Raw genomic sequence first — 23,243 nt, 5'->3', positions numbered from 1 at the left:
TGTCATAAAAATTTCTTTCCACTTCTTTCCCAAGACTACAGATATTCAAGTACAAAGTAACCGGTTTCAACTTATTCTACTTAAGAAGTAGTTAAATAATTAAGCGATTAGGGAATTAGAAACTGTTGTAATAAAAAGAAAAAAATATGACAAGGCTCCCTCTGTCGCGTAGCAGCAGAGTTAACTTTTTTTTTAATGTAAACAACCCGCATGCAAGTCAGCCATGTCGTTTACTCGTGAAGTCCACGTGTAAAGTTATTTAATTCAATAAAAAGTAATAGGTTATGGGCCCAGTCCACGTGAAAATAAGAAAAGTACAGTTTTGAATGAAAGAGATCACTGTGGAGCGTCTCTGAAGTTATACTTGGTTGAATACGTGCGAACGAGAACGAATAGAAGGAAAATGGCTGCCAGCGGGGATTACAAGGTAAACGTAGATAAGCTCGAAGGGCCTGAAGATTGGGCAAAATGGAAATGGCACGTTTCTATGGTGTTGCGTTCATACGGATTAGAAGATATTATTAACGGAAAACGTGTACGCGTTGAGTTAGGCCAGGAACACACATGCGTAAAATTGTGTGGCAGAAAACTGAATCAGAAATCAGCTTTCAGTTCAGTTTCTGTTTTACGCTTTTATGCCAGATCACACATAGGCCAGGAACACACATGCGTAAAATTCAGCGTAAAATCTAGTGTAAAACAGAAAACGTAAAAATTTTTCTGAAATTTTGGCTGAAACAGAACTGAAAATAGAGTAGAGCGTGTCTCTACTTTTTACGCCGTAAAATTTTTACGCCAAAATTCCTCCAATAAAGAGAAGTCTTTTCTGTGACGTCAAAGCAGACACATGCTTCTTATTCTAACAATGGCGGCAACGAGGGTTAACCGTACAATTGTGACGGTCTCGAAAAAACAAAAAATAAATGAAATACAGGGGTTTATCGAATCCGTTCGACCACATCAGTGTCATGCATAAAGACACTGTATTTAAACAACGTTTATGGATGGCTGTAAGTGCAAAATTTCAAACAACAGGTAGGTCTTGTAAAATCGATATATAGGCCTAGTATTTAGATCACACGTTCTTTATTTGAATTCGGAATATAAGTCTATTAATTTAAATTTTCTATATTATAGCAGAGGAAGTGGAGAAAAAATGGAAGGTACAAAGGGATAGATAGCCTATATGAGAGGAAAAAGTTAATAAAATTAGCACTGTTAATGGCAGTAGTGTTTCCTATTCGGCTAGAATTTTTACGTATGTGTGTTCTGGCATAAAAGTGTAAAACAAACTGAACTGAAAGCTGATTTCTGATTCAGTTTTCTGCCACACAATTTTACGCATGTGTGTTCCTGGCCATACGTAAAAATTCTGGCCGAATAGGAAACACTACTGCCATCAACAGTGCTAATTTTATTAACTTTTTCCTCTCATATAGGCTATCTATCCCTTTGTACCTTCCATTTTTTCTCCACTTCCTCTGCTATAATATAGAAAATTTAAATTAATAGACTTATATTCCGAATTCAAATAAAGAACGTGAGATCTAAATACTAGGCCTATATATCAATTTTACAAGACCTACCTGTTGTTTGAAATTTTGCACTTACAGCCATCCATAAACGTTGTTTAAATACAGTGTCTTTATGCATGACACTGATGTGGTCGAACGGATTCGATAAACCCCTGTATTTCATTTATTTTTTTGTTTTTTCGAGACCGTCACAATTGTACGGTTAACCCTCGTTGCCGCCATTGTTAGAATAAGAAGCATGTGTCTGCTTTGACGTCACAGAAAAGACTTCTCTTTATTGGAGGAATTTTGGCGTAAAAATTTTACGGCGTAAAAAGTAGAGACACGCTCTACTCTATTTTCAGTTCTGTTTCAGCCAAAATTTCAGAAAAATTTTTACGTTTTCTGTTTTATACTAGATTTTACGCTGAATTTTACGCATGTGTGTTCCTGGCCTTACCAACAGAACCGACGAATGAACAAAAGGCAACATATGCTGAGTGGCAGAAAGACGACGCGAGGGCGGCAAGTTTAATAGCAAGTACGCTAAGTAAACCAGTTGCTGAGCTCGTGTTGACGTGCAACAGTGCGAAAGAAATTTGGGATAAATTACGTGCGCGATTTGAGCGCAGCAGTACGCAACGTTTGAACATGTTAATTGAAGCCTTCTTTCGAGTTAAACGGGATGAGAAGGAGGACATAAGCACGCATGTTGCCAAATTGCAAAAGTTATTTGTTGATTTAAACGACGAATTAATGAAACACGAAGAAAATACTTTGTCTGAAAGAATATTAAACGGCCGAATTTTATCTACATTGGGAAAAGACTATGATAATTTCAAAGACCTTTGGGATACGATTCCGTCAAAAAATCAAAGTTTGAATTTACTTATTGAAAAACTGTGCACGATTGAACTGCGTGATCAAGGCACAACTGAAACAAATGCGTTTGTCGCTTCTGGCGAGTATAAAAAGAAGCAGAATTCTGGAAAAACAAAAATTTCCATGTAACAAGTGCAAACAATTGGGTCATTGGGCAGCAGATTGTCCGCAGAAAAAGACAGGTGTCGGGAGTAATAAGCAACGAAGTGTCAATGTATTCATTTCACATGTCATGGGCGCGTCGGTTGGAAACTACATTGATGCAAATAAATGGTATTGTGATAGTGGCGCAACCAAGCATATTACCCCAAACAAACAATACTTCGTCTCATATAGAGAATTTGTTGTTCCTGAAGTAATCTCACTTGGAAAGCAAAATGTGAGTATGTATGCACATGGCCAAGGAACAATAAGGATTCAAGTTCGACGAAACAATATCTGGTATAATGCTGAAATGAAAAATGTTTTGTACGTCCCTGATGCAAATGTCCACTTGTTTTCTGTCAGAGCAGCAGCATCGAACGGCTACAGGATAGTAATCGATGAGAAAAGTGTTAAAATTCGAGACGAAATTGGTAAGAACACTGTCATGACTGGTTACATGAAAAATGGTCTGTACATGCTCGATATACGCGTTGTAAAACCATATAAAAACATTCGGGTGAATTTTGTGACAGCGTCTGATACTCTACAGGTGTACCATGAAAGGTTTGGTCATCAAAATAAACAGCATGTAAAAGATGTTTTGAAGCAAATGAACATCAACGTGGAAGGTTGCAAAGAAGAATTCTGTGATGGATGTGCTTTGGGAAAAATGCATAGACTACGATTTAAGCAAAGAATGAATCGTCCAACAGTTACTGGCGAATTGATCCATGCAGATGTGAACGGACCAATGTCCACCGAATCTTTAGGAGGAGCACGTTACTACGTATGTTTCAAGGATGACTTCAGCAAGTTTCGACGAATTTTCTTTTTGAAACAGAAAAGCGAAGTATGTGATGTGCTTGAGCAATTTTTAAATGAAGCTAGAACAAATGGACATGTTGTCAAACAATTCAGATGTGATGGAGGTACGGAGTTTGTCAACAAAAGAGTTGCTGAATTGCTCGCAAACAGAGGGATAGAACAATGGATTCCTCCACCTTATACACCTGAGCAAAATGGTGCAGCTGAACGCGAAAATCGTACCATTGTGGAAACAGCACGTTCTATGTTGAATCCAAGCAAATTACCGAAAGGATTGTGGGCAGAAGCATGCAACACTGCCGTATATCTTTTGAATCGTACTGGAAAATCTTCAGTTCAGAACAAAGCTCCTTATGAATTATGGTATGGTAGACAAGTAGGAAGACTTGATCATCTGAGAATCTTCGGCACTGGATGCTACGTACATGTAAACAAGAATTTTCGATCGAAGTTTGACAATAAAGCTATTTTCGGACAGTTGGTTGGGTATGTTAACGATAAGGATGGATTTCGAGTCTGGATTCCTTCTCAAAGAAAAGTGATTATGAGTCACGATGTGAAATTCAAACCAGAAGTAGTCTGCAATCGGCAAAGTGATACTGTGGAATTTGACTTTCCTCGAGAGCAGCAGCCGACATCGGGTCGGTGCACTCCGTTGTCTGAGGTGAAGGAACCGGAGGAGGTCACATGCCGAAACGGAGAAAATCAAATCAAAACTGAAGAATTCGTCACGGCGTCTTCTTCTGGAGGAAGCAAAAATCAAAGTGAATGTGATAAAAGAGAAGAATCAACGGAACTTTTATCGAAGCAAAATAATGAAACTTCTGACAAAGAAAACTGGAGAAGCAAGAGACAGCGAGGTAAACCATCCTGGATGGAAAGCAATGAATTTTTAATGATAGCAGGAGTTGTTGCTGGGGAATACAAAGACCCAAACTCATTTTCTGAAATATTGCAATCGAACGAGAGAGAACAATGGATGCATGCCATTCATGAAGAAATGGAATCTCTAAAAGAAAACGACACATGGAGGTTAGTCGAACGTCCGAAAGATGCACAGGTTGTGAAAAATCGTTGGGTTCTGCGCAAGAAAACTAAAAGTGATGGAAGCACTCGCTTCATAGCTCGGTTGGTTGCAAAGGTTATGCCCAAAAACCAGGAATTCACTACGAGGAAACATTTAGTCCTGTCGCACGTTATGACACCATTCGAACCTTGTTAGCGGTTGCAGCTGCAAAGAATATGCAATTGGAACAGTTTGACGTAAAGACAGCTTTCCTCAATGGCATACTTGAAGAGAAAGTGTATTTGGAACAACCAGAGGGTTTCGATGATGGTACCGGTCGAGTATGTCTCCTGAAAAAAAGTCTGTATGGGCTGAAGCAGGCACCACGTTGCTGGAATAAACGATTTATCGGATTTATGAAGAAAGCAAGTTTTCAAAACAGTACTGCAGATCCTTGTCTTTTTTATCGAAACCAGAATAAAAGGCAATTGTATATTGCAATTTATGTAGATGATGGTCTTATTGTCGGCAGTGACAAGAAAGAGATCGCTGATTTTTTGAGAGCTCTGCAACAAGAATTTAATATAACGACAGGGTCTCTCGACAATTTTCTTGGGATGAAAATAAAACAATATGAAGATGGATCAATTACAGTAAGTCAAGAAAATTACACAAAAAGAATATTAGAAAGATTCCAAATGGCTGAATCAAATGCAGTCTCATCCCCTGTTGGCTGTGAAGAAAGTGATCTCGACGAGGCAGTGTCATCTGATATACCCTATCGCGAGGCAGTGGGCTGTCTCATGTATCTTGCAACTGCGTCTCGTCCAGATATCGCCTTTGCAGTGAATAAAGCTGCTCGAGCTACAGAGAAACCAACTATTCAAAATTGGAATCAGGTAAAGCGTATATTTCGGTACTTGAAAGGTACTATGAACTGGGGCATCATTTATAATAAAGAAGAAGAACTGAAAGTCTACAGTGATTCAGATTTCGCTGGTGACAAGAGGACAAGACGTTCAACAACTGGAATTATCGCGAAATTCTCGAATGGAGCTATATCATGGACTAGCCAATTACAAAAAGTAGTGGCAACTTCCACAACTGAAGCAGAGATTATCTCAGCAAGTGAAGGAGCAAAAGAATTAATCTGGCTACAACGTTTATTGTCTGAATTGATTGAAATGCCAAAGCAGCCTCCAACGCTATATATTGACAACGCAAGTGCTATAAAGCTAGCAAAGAATCCGGAATTTCATCAACGGTCCAAACATATCGAGGTTCGGCACTTTTATGTACGTGAAAGATTTTTAAATGGTGAAATCAAATTGGAGCACATCGACGGAAAGAACCAATTGGCCGATCTGTTGACAGAAGCCGCTTGAACGTGTCCGATTTGAACTGCTGAGAGAAAAGATTGGTTTACGAAGATTGTAACCATGTAATCATTAAGCAAGTCTTGTTTTTTCTTTTGGAGGAATTGTTGTAATAATAAGAAAAAATATGGCAAGGCTCCCTCTGTCGCGTAGCAGCAGAGTTAACTTTTTTTTTAATGTAAACAACCGGCATGCAAGTCAGCCATGTCGTTTACTCGTGAAGTCCACGTGTAAAGTTATTTAATTCAATAAAAAGTAATAGAAACATAATTAAAACCCTGATGAAAGAGCCGAAATTTTACTTAAACAGAAGCTTAACCGAACCACTCTCTTCATAATATTAGATGTAATAAAGAGAAATTTTTCCAGTTCAATGAGAGTGATTGAAAAGTTGTAAATTTTGGAAATTTCCGTGAACACTTGGTCCTAAAACGAATGACAGACAATCTGTTAAGTTTAAGATATTTAGATTTTTACAGCTATGGTGAGAAACGTTTAAAATCTACAGCAATCCTGTCGCGTCCTTTGATATATACTAGTGATGCGACAAAAGAGGCATTTGACATTGACCGGTATCGGCAGCCTCGGGATTTGGCACGCACACACCTACCTGGACCGTCTCCGATTCCATTCATTAGCCACTCGTAGGGAGCTATTTCACTAAGTGGATTATTTTAAGATTTAAAAAGTAAAGAATATTTTGTTATTTTTATGTACGTTTCTTCACAAAGTTATATTTAATGATAATTTTCTTTAAAAGTATATTCATACAATTGAAGAATTTTTTGTACTAGGTATGTACACTGGATGACAAAAAAAATAACGCACCTTGAAGGACTTGTTGGATTTGAATAAAAATTGGTATGTGACATTGTCATAGCTAGACAGGTATATGATTGCAACCATAAAGCAAAAACATACTTTATTTTGCAGTAATGTTCAATACAGTGCAGGCATTAATATCTTGTTGGGCTGCCTCTAGCGTGGATACAAGCTGTGATACGCCTCGGCATGGAGGCATAAAGGTTGCGTATAATGTTCTGTGGCATATCTGTCCATGCGTGATGCAACTGGGACTCAAGATGCGTCAGATCCCGCGGCTGTCATAGCTGGCATCCCAGGTAGTCCCACACATGTTCAATTAACGATAAATCTAGAGACCGTGCCAGCCAAGGAAGTGTGGCAATGTTATGTAGGCATGCTTGGGAGACCGCTGCGGTGTGTGGCCGGGCATTATCTTGCTGGAATATGCCTGTCAGAAGCCCTGCCATGAGGGGCAACACATGTGGCCAGAGGATGCATTGCACATATCGTTGGGCTGTGAGGGTAGTACACATGACAACTAGAGATGTCTTACTGTCATATGTTATGGCTCCCCACACCATAACACCAGGGGTTGGGCCCGTGTGCTGCTCCACAGTATAGGCTGGATTGACGCCTTAACCAGCGGGCTGCCATACCCTCACACAGCCATTGTGAGTCCCCAAACAAAAGCGGGATTTGTTGCTGAAGACAATACGCTGCCAGTCGGTGGCTGCCCATGATTGTCGTGCAAGACACCACTGCAGACGGAGGCATTGGTGGGTGGCTGTTAATGGTAGAACACATACTGGGCATCGGGAGACCAATCCGCCTTCTACTAAGCGCCTGGAAATGGTGCGGCTGGATACACGGTTTTGTAACGCAGGTGCCACTGCTGCATGAATGGTAGACAACGAAGCTGTAGGCGCTATCCATGCTTGACGTACAATGAGATGATCCTCCCACCTGGTGGTCTGTCGATAGCGTCCGGAGCCCAGTGTTTGCCGTTCATGCTTACCCCTACGTACCCACTGCTCATAACACATCCTAAGAGTTCCATCAGAATGGTTCAGATGGTGGTCAATCTGGCAATATGACCATGCTCCTCCTCTCAATTCAACGATGTAGCCTCTCTCAAACTCACTTAACTGAGTGTAAGGCCGTCGAATGTGTCGTAAAGGCATGTCTTTCACTCAACGAAGTCACAACCATCAACACAAGGAGCAGGACATATGCACAAGTCGTCACAGCGTGCACCTTTATACCAGACAGATGAAGCACTTTTCTACCCTCTGGTGGCGATACAACACAAGAACCTGATCCCAAAAGCTAATCATTTGCATATCTAGCTATGATGATGCAACATACCAATTTTTATTCAAATCCAACAAGTCCTTCATGGTGCGTTATTTTTTTGTCATCCAGTGTATATTCGTCACACATTTTGTTTTACCAAGTAAGTTTTTTTATATAATTTTAATTTTAGCCCTTATATCGTGGCTAGTGATTAAAAAATTTATTTTAAAAAAGTTTTGGCTCAAGACCATATAATGAAAAAGAAAACATTATTAAAAGAGAAAGACCAATGCCTGAATTAAATATAAATACGTCGACAAAAAAATTTCGACATTTTGACGATAAAATTTATGACGAATGACGATTCTTTCGTAAAATTGAAGCGATTTGGAAATCAAAGCGGAGTAGAATTTAACATTGGTAGACAATATAAAATAAATATTGAAAATTATAACAAGATAATTACGATTAATAGATATATCTAAATTAATAGATGTTATATGTTTTTTCTCAAAGCGAGAATTGGCATTTAGAGGGCGTAGGGAATTTATTGAATCTAATAACAGGTGTAAGATATCTCTTAGGTGTAAGATATCGGTAATTATATTGAACTTTTTTATTTATTAAGTACGTCAGATAATCTATTAAAAATACATTTAAAGAAGTATACGGTTTTTACTGGCTTATCGAACAAACGAATACGAACGGGCCCTGACGCGCAATTAATTGATTGCCCCTGAAAGTCGGCTTCTTACAGAAACAGCTTCCCTATCATCAAATGTCACGGCACGCCACTGTATTTTTTAAAGTTACCATGGCAGTAAGCGTTAGCATTATGATGTGGTTCAGTTTGAAGTGTTTCATATGAAGCCGCTGCAGCACGTTGGGGAAGAAATCAAACGTGACTCTTCCTGTATCACCTGCACTCCATTCGGTTTGCCAGAGTTGCAACGCCGTATTCTCAAGCAGAGTTTTGATGTTTTTATACGTAAGATGAGGAAAAATAATTTCCCCAGTATTGTTGGCGTACTGTTTCGCAATTTTATCGGACTCTTCATTTCCTTGTATTCCACCATGACCCCTAATCCAGGAAAAGCTGACTTTGAAGTTCCTGATAGTATTTAAAATCTTATGAATGTGATTGGTCGTGTGACATTGTCTGTTGTTACCATTGATCCTTCGCAGTGCAGTTTGACTATCCGTGCAAATCCTAACCCGTCCAGTATAATTTCTTAGGTGTAGGATATAGGACAGCGCCCTATAAATGGCAAATAATTCGGCTTCGGGCACGGTACAATGCTGTAAATCACCTGCCTGACTGGAATATTTCTCTCTTGTCGATTGTGCGTCACCGATCAGAACTGTTTCCTCGGAATGTATTTTGACTCCCGAAGGATCTTCGCTCTCACGGGCCACAGATTCGTTTAATTACCTATAATACATATGTACAAACACAAGTTATACAAATTTTTACAAACCTTTTAATAACAAAACAAACAATTTTCTTTTTCCGTTTAAGATCAATCTCTTTTTCTACTGCCTCAGTAGTGGTATGAGGATTTCCAAAATCCTTATTTGTCCTAAATTAAAAATTATAATAAATTTTAATCTGAACTTAAAAAAATATTAAGAATTTAATTAGAAAAAATGAAATTTTTCTTAACTGTTTCGTTAATCTAAGATGCAACAAATAACAGACAGCAACGAAAGACAAACATTAATGATGAAGACTCCATCGATTCCCTTACTAAAGAAAACGAAATTTAAATATGTTTATATGATATACTCATGATAAAATATATAGAAATGTCAAATATGCGAGTATCCAAATGCACAAATTCTTGGAAATTCTTTATCTTGTCTGATTTTTCATTCGATAACGAAGCACTGTTCTTAAACCGATTGTTGGATATTGTTGCATAAAACATTATTTCGAATTGTTACTTCACGTTATCTCAAATATTGTTGATACGTTTTGACATTTACATTCAAAAATAGTTTCTCAAAGCAATATTTTTCAATTAGTGGATTCTGTTTTGCCATAACGAAATTAGAAATTTAAATCTTTTGTGTATCGTTATGATTTCAAAAAGAATAAAATATATTTTTATTCTTTTGCCACCACTGGTATATAGGCTAATAGGTTTAATAGCAGTTTAAATTAAAATAGATATATCAGTAATATTTGAAAATAGTTTCGAGTTATATTTGTTATATTATTATTCATTTTTGCATATATAAATTAATATAAAATATATTATAAATCTACATTTTAGAAGAGACAGTCGAGTAGTACCTATTTCAGTAGTGGTGTAAGTAGTGAAGTATAAATTTAATACATTAATAAAATAAAATAATAGGAAATAAATTAATTTAATTTTTGTTATTATTTTCAAAATAAAAAATATTTTTAAAAATTTGAATACGTTTAACTCATAAATTGATATTTATTTATTTGTTCTCATTAGTCAAGTGTAATCGTTAATAATGGAATGGCGAGTTTTAATAATTTAGAAACAAAATTAAAAAAAAAATTAAACATGAATTTTGCTTATTGAAGTATTACAGATTTCAATTTGTACGACCAGAAACAATTTAAGTTTTTATTAATTTATTTATTAATTGTATACTTTTAAGAATTGGATATTATTTCAATTTAAAATGCCTTTACAGTGTACTTTTTAAGTGCCACAGATTTGCTGTATAGTGAATCTTTAAAAAATGAAATCAGGGAAGTATGGTGCATTTGTGGCTCTCGGGAATATAAATATATACAATATACAGTCAAACCTCGATTGACTGTATATGCCATTCATTGCCACTGTAGTTGCCACTCGTTTATGAAATTAGTACTAAATCGAGGGTGTGCTAAACTGAAATACGTCAATCAATAAGGATTATATATTTAATTGTAATAAGTCTATACGAAAATTTTGCAAATAGAAAGCATAATTAACTCATAAACTGTCAGAATACATTTGTATTTAATAATTTTAAGCTCGCTTATTCGTTTTTTTAAATTTTTGCTTGTTATGATATCTCACATAATGTCAATAATCAATATGTATTTGTGGCAGGACTCTGAAAATTCTTTATTGTCAGAGCCTGTAATATCTGGAATAATTGTGCTTATGCTTTCTTGATTTTTAACCATGCCCAGTAGCTTTAATAACTGCGTAACGCCAGGTTGTGCAAATTGGGCAAGGATACAAACGAGTACGAAGTATGCAAGTATGAAGTTTTTCTTCATAAACCTGATTATTAAAGCCAAACGAACTGCCGAATTATCAGGCTGTAAGCTCGATACCGCTATTAAAGCAGCCAAGGTAGACAAATCAAGAATAGTTGGGAGCAAAAGTAGCACTGCAACGAAAACGAAACTAGAAATCTTCCAGGCTACGGGTGAAAAAAACACGTAACATTTGTCTTCTCTTAAATGCATTAAAGACGATTCCACCCACATCCATTGAATCGGAAAGGGCATTCTCGGTACCGGGACTTTTCGCTATTAAAATAATAACCAGATTGAGTGATCGGAGTATTGACCACCTTCGGTTTTCAAAATTATTATAAAAATTTACAATAATATATTGTATTATGTTTAATTAAAAAACGAAAATTACCTTCTAAGTTAATTATTTCTTTAAATTTTAAACTCAACAATTCAAAGGCATTTTTTTTTTTTTTTTTTTTTTTTTTTTTGTAAGCAGTTTCCAATAAACTTTAATAATTTTGGGGATACTATAGATTACTATCTATGGAATTTCGGGTCTTTGAGTATATATCTGAACTGAGGGGACCGAGACGAGTTCAACGATACCCTACTTTTGGACCGGAGACGAAAAATAAAAAAGTTACCATACTTTTTTCGGCGATCGCGCGATGATAGGGAGTCGCGTCGCTCTCCGCTAAGTCGGCCTCGCTATCGCGATCGGGAGTCCCGTCGCTTGTTGTTAAAATTGCCTTTAGTAGACGTTCCCCCTTTTTTACTTTGTTCAAGAACTACCGTGAATCGATCACTAGTTTAGCACATGGCAGCGTGTGGTGGCGCCCATACGAGAGGTCAGTCGGGCCGCCATGTTTGCTGCCATAAGTAACATTAACCGAAATGGCGATCGCGCGATGATCGGAAGTCGCGTCGCTCTCTCCGCTCTCGTATCGCGTGTTTAACCCTACTGGAGACGACCGTAGTCCGACGTCATGGTTTGCAGACTTTACCGCAAGATGGCAGTACTAGCAACTATGGTGCCGTCTTCATGAGAGCATTAAGAAAGTATGGTAAGTGAAAAAGTATGATAACTTTTTTATTTTTCGTCTCCGGTCCAAAAATAGGTTATCGTTGAACTCGTCTCGGTCCCGTCAGTTCAGATATATACTCAAAGTCCCGAAATTCCATAGATAGTAATCTATAGTACAACCATAATTTTTTTCTATTTGTGAAAATTTCTACGTAATTCAAAGGTAATTTTAATATATATTTTACACAGCACTATTAATATTATGATTTTGGAGGTTGCAGAACGTATTAAATTACTTATAATTATATTTCATTTTTAAATCATTCGATTTCAAGACACTTTTTATATTTTAAAAATAATTAATTATATTCCGGGAAACAGTTCACTTTTTTCCCGGAATCCCGGGACAAGCAAAAGACCGGGAAATGAGTAACCTACATTTAGTAACAAGTGACGACCAATTAGAAAACGGGGTGAGTAGAAACAACCAATCGGAGTGGTCGATCTGGAACCCAAATAAGTTATAAAAATCAGAATTTCAAGGACACTGGGAGTTTCTCTCTATTGCTTCCTATTGTGCCACGCCTTCCTTGGAAGAATTATCTTCATCCTCAACTAAAAACAGGACCAAACATCCCCACTTCGGACTTCCTACAACTACGCCCCGGGGCCGTCGACTCCGAAAGGAACATCGAAGGACCTTTCTCTTACGACTTTCGTTCTCAGTTAGAAAAGGAAATATAATCACACAATATAATCATGCACTGTATTATTTATAGATCGATTAAATAACATGTGTAAACAAATCAGAAACAAAGAAGCATGCATTGGTACACTAACTTGATTAAAGTTTGTGAAAATATAAAAATGTCCTGTAATGTTGAATTTTCAATAATCTGGCACCATTCTGGTCCCATAGGTGCTGGATTAACGGGTTTGTACTGTCTATGGAAAAACTACAGAAATTTCATTTTTAACATAAGGATTTCTTAAATTATGGATGACATTTTAAAATAATATTCTCAGCACCAAGAATTTGGATTTATTATGGTATTATTATGGACCAGTTTTGATTTATTATGGTATGTAGCATTCGGATTAGAATAAGATGGTAACATCATTGGGAAGAACATGGTAAGAAAGAGAATTATATCTATATCAAAATATCATGATAAAGATCTTGAATTGGATTCAAATTAGTCCCTTACAGCAGTAGGAAAATTCATTATCACAAGGTTTATATAAATATGTGAGAACCAAAGGTTTGATCTTGCAAAAGTTTAGAAAACTTGTTAAGCCTAATTCTTCATCGCGATTGTTAGAAAAACATCACTGGAAAACAGAGTGAATGACGCACTTCCGTCCACAAATGTTAGAGAACTCTAACAACAGACTGTCAAATGATAACAATTGGATGTTAAGAGAGGAGAAAGTTAAACATTGAACGAATAAACAGAGTAGTCTTGAGTGAAGTATAAAAGAGCAAGGGATGCAAGCACATTACCTTCAACCTGGAAATACATCATTCAAAAAAACCTCTGAATTATGTGTGTCCCTATAATCATATTTGACTTTTGTTGTATTTTATATTATTCTTAATTTCATTTTTATCTGTATTTTGTTAACGTTATATTTTACATAATTTATTTATTTAATTCATTTAACTTTAAATTTGTATTTAGAATACTTCAAAAGTTAAAATTTAAATGGAATGTTCTATTTGTGGAACATTTTCTCTACTTTCACTCAGACTCTATTAAACTGTAATACAAACAACACCTTAATGCTGAGAACTTTTAATTTTAATGATAAACAAACGTTTTCGGCTCATTCCATGAGCCATCGTCAGGCTAACTACATTCGAATACTATTTCAAACAAGCAGTTCAAATAAATAGAACTTACGTGCGTTGCTAAACTACGCAAACATAAATGATATAAATAACATAGATAATAAAATAAAATATGCCAATGGTACACGTATACATTGTAAAATCTATAGTTCCGTAGGCAATCCTTTTCTCCTAGTTAATGCCTTCCTGTGAATTTTTTAATTAGAAACTTCCAAGCTGACGGCAAAATCGTCGCATCCTTGTAATTTATGCATTTGTTGGTTAAGCTGGACTTATAAATTTCACATTTTTCGGTTGTAGCTGCCAGTGTCGGCGAATGTATCGGTGTTATGATCCTGGCCTCCTCCCATTTAACAACGGACCCCTCAGCTTGCGCCATTTTTGCCAACGTTGTTGTGCATTTACTTTTTGCCACGTCATATCTGTGTTCCTTAATCCTTTTACTTAGGCTTCTCGTCGTGACCCCGATGTATTCTTTATCAATCCTTAATTGGTTCTTGCTGTACGGTATCGAGTACACACCTGGTTGCTCATTACGTTTAATTCCATCCTTGTCGTTCCTTAATAATTTATAAATCGAGGGAGCTCTTTTGTACACAACAGTGCTGTTGCTGCGGCCCGCAATACCCTCAATAACCGAGGATAGTCGTTTATTATAAGTGAATTTCGTGATACCGTTTGTCAGATCTCTTTTATTCTTGCTTTCTATAGGATTCTTGTAAGCGGCAATCGAATGCTCAACCGTTCTTGGACCAAATCCCAACATCCTAGCTACCTGCCTAATTCTATCCAGCTCACGCATCGTATCCATTATGTTAGAGCAATACTGAAACGCTCTTCTAATTAAAGCTCTAAACGCTGATAGCTTATAATTAATAGGATCATTCGATGTTGACGGTTTGTTTGAATAAATCAATTAGGAATACAAAAAATTTGAAATATAAGGCTATTAAGGATCTAGTAGACCTGGAAGAACTAATGTTTACGGAGGACCCGAATGATTTGGCAAATAGCAATTTTAAAGTAGTGGAATTAACGGACCGGATAGAAACACGTTTAAATAGGAAGTACAGGAAGAAGCTACGGTGGTTATGTTTAAAACAACCGAATAAAAAATCGAATAATGTGAAGCCAACCCCGTACATATTATGGGACCAGGTCCAAATTCCCCAAAATGTCAAACGCCTCCTTGACAAAGGACCTAATTATGCTCTTGATAGTAATGGAAACTGGAGAGGCATGATTGCAGAGATCGAAAGGGGGCTCTTGGGTATGGATGAGATAGAAAAAGAGTATTTTAGATGGAAAGCTGCATTCAGAAGTGAGAAATGTGCAGGGAAGAGTAAAGAATGGACTGATATTAAAAGCGCAAAGAAATGGTTGACAGACAATGGTTTGGTAATCACCAGGGCGGATAAAAGCAAGCATTTGGTAGTAATGAAAAAGCAACGATATGTTGAGGCCCTAGAAGAATACATAAGAAAAACGGAATGCGAAAAAGTAGGGCATGAAATAGTAAGAAAAATCGACAGAAAGGTAAAAAGGTTGGAGAAATCTCCCTTGGCATCGATCTTCCCATTCCTGAAAGGAGTGCACGTCATGAACCCAGGTGTACCCAGGTTGTTTGGTTTCGCGAAGACACAAAACCAATAAGGAAATTAGACCTGTGGTAGAGAAGTGTAAAGGCCCCACGTATAAACTGGAAAAGCGCATGCATTCGTATTTATCGGAGTTGATTGGGGATCACCATTTTGTTACAAAGAACCTGATGAATGTTGTAAAGGATCTGCAGGAATTGGCGTTAATGGACAACGAAGTTCGGTTGGTAATGTACTTCGAGAACATGTATCCATCAATCAAACCATCTTCATGTTTTGAGGCACTAATGGAAGTATTATATGGCTTACATCCATCGGCAGCAGCATACAGTAAGGACCTAGAGATGATGGCAAGTCTGGTATGCGTTCAATCGTTTTCGAAGGTAAAGTCTATAAGCAGTTAAAAGGTGTCCCGATGGGCAGCCCAATGTCGAGTTTGCTGTGCGAGTTGGTGGTAAGAAAAATGGAGCGCATCACGCTTATCAACTTCAAAGAGGACATAATCATGTACAAAAGGTATGTGGACGATGTGCTTGTTATATGGAGGAACCACGCAAGAATACAACAATTCTTAAGTGACATGAATTCCAACGATCATGGCCTGAAGCTAAACTTAGAGCAAGTCAGTAGCGACGAATTGCATTTTTTGGACATTGGTATTACATTTAAGAACAGATCAATAAACACGAAAGTTTATATCAAACCGACACACAACCCGCTATATATACCGTCAACATCAAATGATCCTATTAATTATAAGCTATCAGCGTTTAGAGCTTTAATTAGAAGAGCGTTTCAGTATTGCTCTAACATAATGGATACGATGCGTGAGCTGGATAGAATTAGGCAGGTAGCTAGGATGTTGGGATTTGGTCCAAGAACGGTTGAGCGTTTGATTGCCGCTTACAAGAATCCTATAGAAAGCAAGAATAAAAGAGATCTGACAAACGGTATCACGAAATTCACTTATAATAAACAACTATCCTCGGTTATTGAGGGTATTGCGGGCCGCAGCAACAGCACTGTTGTGTACAAAAGAGCTCCCTCGATTTATAAATTATTAAGGAACGACAAGGATGGAATTAAACGTAATGAGCAACCAGGTGTGTACTCGATACCGTACAGCAAGAACCAATTAAGGATTGATAAAGAATACATCGGGGTCACGACGAGAAGCCTAAGTAAAAGGATTAAGGAACACAGATATGACGTGGCAAAAAGTAAATGCACAACAACGTTGGCAAAAATGGCGCAAGCTGAGGGGTCCGTTGTTAAATGGGAGGAGGCCAGGATCATAACACCGATACATTCGCCGACACTGGCAGCTACAACCGAAAAATGTGAAATTTATAAGTCCAGCTTAACCAACAAATGCATAAATTACAAGGATGCGACGATTTTGCCGTCAGCTTGGAAGTTTCTAATTAAAAAATTCACAGGAAGGCATTAACTAGGAGAAAAGGATTGCCTACGGAACTATAGATTTTACAATGTATACGTGTACCATTGGCATATTTTATTTTATTTTATTTATTATCTATGTTATTTATATCATTTATGTTTGCGTAGTTTAGCAACGCACGTGAGTTCTATTTATTTGAACTGCTTGTTCGAAATAGTATTCGAATGTAGTTAGCCTGACGATGGCTCATGGAATGAGCCGAAAACGTTTGTTTATCATTAAAATAAAAAGTTCTCAGCATTAAGGTGTTGTTTGTATTACAGGAACATTTTCTAAAAACAGATTTAAAAACCTGATGATGGTCTATGGGAGTAGGCTGACAACATTTCTTAATAAAACATTCTATCAGCAAATGCACAGGTATTGCAGTCTTTGCAATCATTGCACCACTTTCGGAAATGCATACATAGACAATAAAACTAATGCAACTGTTAATTTGATTAGTTTCAATCAAGACAGCAAATTATAAGGGTGTTCTTTACTTTAAACTATTTTGATCAAGTTACATAAAATTATGATTGCACAATCATCCAAAATTATTATTAGATAGGAATCTCACTGGTTTTATGTAAGTTTAGTTTATGTCATATAAAACTAACTGCTTGTACTGTACAAGTTTGTTTAAAACCTGCAATATTTAAAAGGCCCCAAAATGATGGTTTCATAAGTAAAGTAACATTTGTGTCAAGACCTATTTATATAGACCTTGCCTTATCATGTCTATATCTTATCAATTCTGATTCTTCAATGTCAATTTATTCAATTAATAGTTCTTTTTTTTTAATCAACTCTGATGCTTAATAAATTTTATCAAAATTTAAAAGAATTTATTGTAATTAAATAAAATATATATCAAGGTGGAATATAAATTACATCTTGAAACTTGTTAGCTAATCCTTCAAACATCATTAAATACTTTTGATGTTTTGAATTTAATTCATTTTTATATAGTTCTTTAGACCTTCTTAATTCTTTGCTAATTTTTTCTATAGCATTTCTATTACTTTCATAATATCCATTTTGAAAATTCAATCTTGGCTCTTGTAATGAAAATCCAAAAAGGTTGCCATTTATGCATTTTGCTTGTAAAAACTTTTCCTTATTCATATTCTGAAATTAATAAAAACATTAAAATCAATTTTTTTATACATAAATTACATCTTACATTATACTAGTAATTAAATACCATTACTTTGCTATTGGACATTCATAAACATCAAACTTTTTGGTATAAGTAATCAATGTTTATGCCTTCAATATTTTTAGGAAATTGTACCCTATTTTCACTTGATTTAGTAAAGAGATGTGCCTACAATGTTAAACTAAAATCAAAAATATTATATATAAAATATTTTACTCATACATACATTAGAACATAATGTAGCACTTTTCCTTCCATTTTCAATTATATTTAATTCCTTATTTTTGAGAACTATAATACTTTCCTGGAAATATAAATAATTTTATAAAAATTTTTGAGTACTGAAAAATTATGAAATAAAATTTACAAAAAAAATGTTTTTAGTTTTTTAAAAGTAACATAGTTTTTAAGAGAATCTCAACCCTTAGATACACATTGTCTCATATATAAAATTTATAAATAATAGGTTAAAATCAGATACACACAACAACAATTAACTGATGCATCTAATAATCAATTTAAATTTAACTAATTCATTAATTAATTCAGTCCAGTAAACAGAAGACATTTGTTATTTTTATATTTTAATATAATTTAAAAGGATGCCTAAAAATTATTTAGTATTTTTAATTATTTAGTACATATTAGAAAAGTATGTACTAAATAATTAAAAATTTTTGATAAAGAAATTATGTTCAATTCAACTAACTAAAGAAAAACAACCCATTTTCATGTTTCCTCTCATTGTTGGGCACAATCACGTGACCTATGCCAACAACGTCCTGGTGCTAATTGGAGACCGCTCAAAGGCAAATTTGGAGATAAGGGCAAACCACACCCTTAACAATATATTCCAACGGAGCAGACATAACAAAATGCACTTTAATGCAAATAAGACAAAAGCAATTGTGTTCAATAAACCTGGCCAGACAAACCTTTATGCCCATGTTCCTCCCTGAAAATGAATGGCCATCATATCCTGATCAAGAAAGATTAAATACCTTGACATAGTCTTGGACCACAGACTACTATGGCATCAGCATACATTACATCACTGATAGAATTGGACCCATCCTTCATGCTTTTTCTAAGGTTGCACAAAGAAAACGGGACCTGAACTTAGAAGCAATGGGCACAATTTATGATAGGATATTTTTTCTCATCATCACCTATGGATGTGGGAGTTGGAACAAGGTTGTGAACAAAGTCAATCCAAAATGCAGACTTATCTCTGCCCAGCACAAAGTGCTTATTTTGATCACCAAAACATACAGAACTGTCTCAAACAATAACCTGCAAGTTACTGCACAAAGACCTCCCATAGACAAAATTATTCAGCTCTACCAGAGGACATGGCATATCAAATGGAGAAACCACATTGAACTGCATTCTGGCACAATCTTACCAGAAAATCTTGAAAGACACATTCCATTTTGAAACACAACAAACCTTTGGAATAATATTCCATTCTGCAATGGTACTCCTGACAACCTGATATCAGTTTTCATGGATGGATGTAAGTGCAAGTTGGAGGTAGTTTTATTGTCTATGATGAGAATGAGCTTGAAATTTCACCATAGGAAGTTTGGCTGAGATCTCATTGCACTATTTTCCAGGCAGGGTTGTAAGTACACCACTTTGAGGGGGAGGAGAATTTTACTCTCTCATCAGGGATGACCTAGGGCCTTGTGTATTTGGGTGTTGAAGGTGGATGCAGAAATTATAAGTGTTTTACAAAAAAACTGTTTATTTTTCATAGTTTATGCTTACACATTATAATTGTCAAAGTCCAACATTTTGACATCCCATCAGTGGAGTTGTTCCTGGAAGACTCTTTCTTGCATCCTGATGGGGCAACCCCAGGGCAGTAGTGAGTTAGAGTCTGGAGTATAGAGGTGGCATACATGATAACAGTAAGCTGGATACATCTTGGTGATGGCACAGAGAAAAGGTGACTAGCAGAGGAGGAATGCCCTCCTGTCCTTGGACAATGGAGTTTTCGTAAGTTTTTCATTTTTGATTCGTTTTCCCATTGGTCAGACTTCCGTATTGGTCTCTCACCTGTATCCAGGTGGAATTTGAGACCAGTTCGGGCTGCAAGAAAGGTCTATCCGGGATGGTTTATTTGACACCATCCTTTCTCTTACTAACAGCAAAGGTATCGAAGTCTGGCGTCACCATCTCAATGTCGGTAAACCTCGACACCTTGCAATAGCTATCTTTCTTTGCATTATTTGTTCTAAAGTTTTAAATTTTACATCCTTTTTAGGTGATTATACTTGTGTTATTTACTGTTATGTCGGGAATCAATGTTAAAATCCAATATTTCAGATGTATTTATTATCTAAAAAAATTAAATTAATGAAGAAAACTGATAATAGCAGAAATAGTAATAACAAAAATAGTAATAATAAGAATACTAATGATCAGTATAATGTAAAAAAGAGTATTAAATTAACGAAAAAATTTGATTACCCTTCAATAGTAGATAAAGAAGAATGGTTAAATAAATTAATTATAAATTTAACAAGCGTTGATGTCCCGAATGATTACTTACGGTTATTGTCATATGGAGATAACATGAACATGCCCATTTTTTCAAAGTAAATTGAAGTTGTGGCCGAAATAGAGAGTGCCATTCGACGAATCCCATGAAAACCGGAAGATAAAAAACAGTTGAGAATACATTTAAGTAAAGATCTTCACAAGTTTAAAGGAAAAGGTGCGTATAGAGATTGTATAGTAGATAAAAAAGCAATTAATATAACTAGTAAGATGAATAGATTAATAAAATATTTTAAAAATAAACAATTATCTATCATTAAAGCAGATAAATCTCACGCACTCATAATTATCACGAATTCAGATTTACAATTAAAGAAAAAAGAAATAGTATCTACTGATGAATATGAACAGCTACATAATAATCCAATCGAAGATATTAAAAAAGGATTAACAAAGTTGATGAAAATGTATAAGAAAGAATTGTCCAAGCCAAGATTATAAAAAGATAATGGATTTTAACAAGATACGTACACCGCAACTTAATATTAAACTTAAAACTCATAAAGTAGGAAATGTTTATAGACCTCTTGTGGATTTTAAATACAGTCAAACCTGTTTTTATGCGCTCTTTTTATGTGCGATTTTTATTTGTGCGATTTTTTTAATGCGAATTTTTAATTTGTGCGGTATAGTTGGCGACTAGTCTCGTGCGATTCGTCATGTCTCACGTTGACTTATTATAGCTAAATAAACTTATTATAGCATAAATGCACTTATTATAGTAATATTATTGCATGAATATGCGAAAAATGAAATAATTTACTTTTTAAGTCAACAAAACACCACCTGGACAAAAATATGTAAAACAGACGATAGACCAGACGATGCAGTCAAGTGCTGACATCTGTTGTCAATAAATTCTATTTCGTACGGTTTTGAGTTATTTTCTATGTGAGACTTTTTTTATGCGGTCCCTGTTGACCGCATAAAAAAATTATTTTTTAATTGTGTTGCGAAAACTATTATTTACAGCCATTCGTGAAGTTTCGTGAGATTTTTTTTAATGCGTTTTTTTTAATGCGGTCCCTATCCCCGCATAAAAACAGGTTTGACTGTACTCTAATTATATAATTTAGAACATTATATAAAAAATTATTTACAGTGTATACCAGATTCTAGATACAGTATAAAAAATACAGATCAGTTAATCTCGCATCTGTTATATGGCCAAAGTAAGGAATCCTTTAGACTTATGAGTCTGGATGTGAAATCAATGTACCCATCAATTAAGTGGAATTTTGTTTCAGAATGTTTAAGTAATTATTGTTTACCTAATTACATTTTAGAATTTATACAATTTGCTTTTAAAAACAACTATTTTTCAGTTTCTACAGACTTTTATCAACAAAAAGATGGGATAGCAATGGGGTCCGTTATAGGCCCGAAGATTGCAGATATATGCATGACATCACTAGATCAAAAGATTTTCCAGTTCCAAGGTATTTCCTTTTATGCCAGGTATGTAGACGACATATTGATCCTGTATGATTCCAATATTACTACAGCCAAAAACATTGAAACTTATGCAAACAGTTTAAACAATGATATTAGATTCACCTACGAAGAAGAGAGAAATAATGAAATTAACTATTTAGATGTTACAATCACACGACAGGAAAAAACACTACTATTTCGTAAGTATGCAAAGAGTTGTAATAATGATAAAGTAATCAACTATAAATCGTACTGTTCTTTAGGTATAAAAAGAAACGTTTTTCTGATGGAACTAAGAAAAATTCTTAATAGAACAACATTGCAGAAGCATATAGAACTTGAAACTGAAAACCTGTTTAAAAAATATTTGCTTAACGATTATCCGCAACAATTAATACGTAAGTGGTACAATTGTTATACCATTAGTAGATATAATGTAAAAAAAGAGAAAAGTAATAATTTATACATTAAAATTCCATATATTAAAAAATTTTTTGAAAAATATAAAAATAACTTTAAAAATTGTTCTGTCAATTTAGTGGGTGAACAGAAAAATAGATTAAGTAAAAGTATTTATGTGGTGAATAGAGGAATGGTAGGACATTCAAGGGACCCTTTGAAAATAGCGGGAGTCGTCTACAAATTAATATGCACATGTCCAGAAGGTAAAATCTATGTCGGCGAAACAGGAAGACAGCTTGAACAGCGAATTAAAGAGCATGAAGCGGCAATTCGACTAAAAAGAACCGAATCTCCGTGGCATCAACATTGTAAAAATAAGAATTGTATCATAAATAGAAATAATATTAAGATATTGTATAAAATAGAAAATATTGTAACGAGATGCATCGTTGAACATTATTGCATCAAAAGTTATGCAAATGTTATCAATTTGAATACTGGTTTATCTGTAGATGCATGCTGGGATAGTTTGATAGAATATAAATGTAACAGTGTTGTAAAGGTGTAATATCCACTGAAGAGGCAAACGATTTTGTGAAATGCATTTGGATAATTTGGATAATAACGTATGGATAATGAACAATAAAGTAAGAAATATTTGTTAATTTTTAAGGTGTCCATCTCAGTTCTTCACTCATTTCGAAATC

The 23,243-nt window shown here is 35.4% G+C and overlaps 2 protein-coding genes and 1 long non-coding RNA gene across 3 annotated transcripts in view; 2 read left to right on the top strand and 1 right to left on the bottom strand.

Moving 5' to 3' along the window:
• The first annotated feature begins 15,947 nt into the window (after positions 1 to 15,947).
• LOC136981809 (uncharacterized) lies at positions 15,948 to 16,982 on the top strand. Its single transcript, XM_067278181.1, has one exon. It carries the CDS (start codon positions 15,948 to 15,950, stop codon positions 16,980 to 16,982), a length of 1,035 nt encoding a protein of 344 aa, XP_067134282.1.
• Positions 16,983 to 17,799: 817 nt separating this feature from the next.
• Positions 17,800 to 23,243, bottom strand: part of LOC136981822 (tubulin epsilon and delta complex protein 1-like) — a 32,472-nt gene continuing 27,028 nt past the window's right edge. Inside the window, exons 7-8 of the mRNA XM_067278191.1 lie at positions 18,362 to 18,439; positions 17,800 to 18,104 (exon numbers count right to left, since the gene is read on the bottom strand). Coding sequence (XP_067134292.1) covers positions 17,847 to 18,104; positions 18,362 to 18,439 — 336 coding nt within the window. The 3' untranslated portion in view covers positions 17,800 to 17,846. The remainder of the gene's footprint in view (positions 18,105 to 18,361; positions 18,440 to 23,243) is intronic.
• Positions 22,255 to 22,857, top strand: LOC136981819 (uncharacterized). Its single transcript, XR_010881776.1, has 3 exons — positions 22,255 to 22,334; positions 22,398 to 22,532; positions 22,674 to 22,857. It is a non-coding gene; the product is annotated as an uncharacterized lncRNA (long non-coding RNA).

This window comes from Centruroides vittatus, unplaced genomic scaffold, assembly GCF_030686945.1.
Source record: "Centruroides vittatus isolate TY-2023 unplaced genomic scaffold, ASM3068694v2 contig_796, whole genome shotgun sequence".
Taxonomy (NCBI): Eukaryota; Metazoa; Arthropoda; class Arachnida; order Scorpiones; family Buthidae; genus Centruroides; species Centruroides vittatus.
This window is presented reverse-complemented; position numbering and strand designations above follow the sequence as displayed.

Excerpts from the sequence above, each read along its gene's own strand:
- LOC136981809 (XM_067278181.1), top strand. The coding sequence starts at position 15,948 with ATGGGCAGCCCAATGTCGAGTTTGCTGTGCGAGTTGGTGGTAAGAAAA.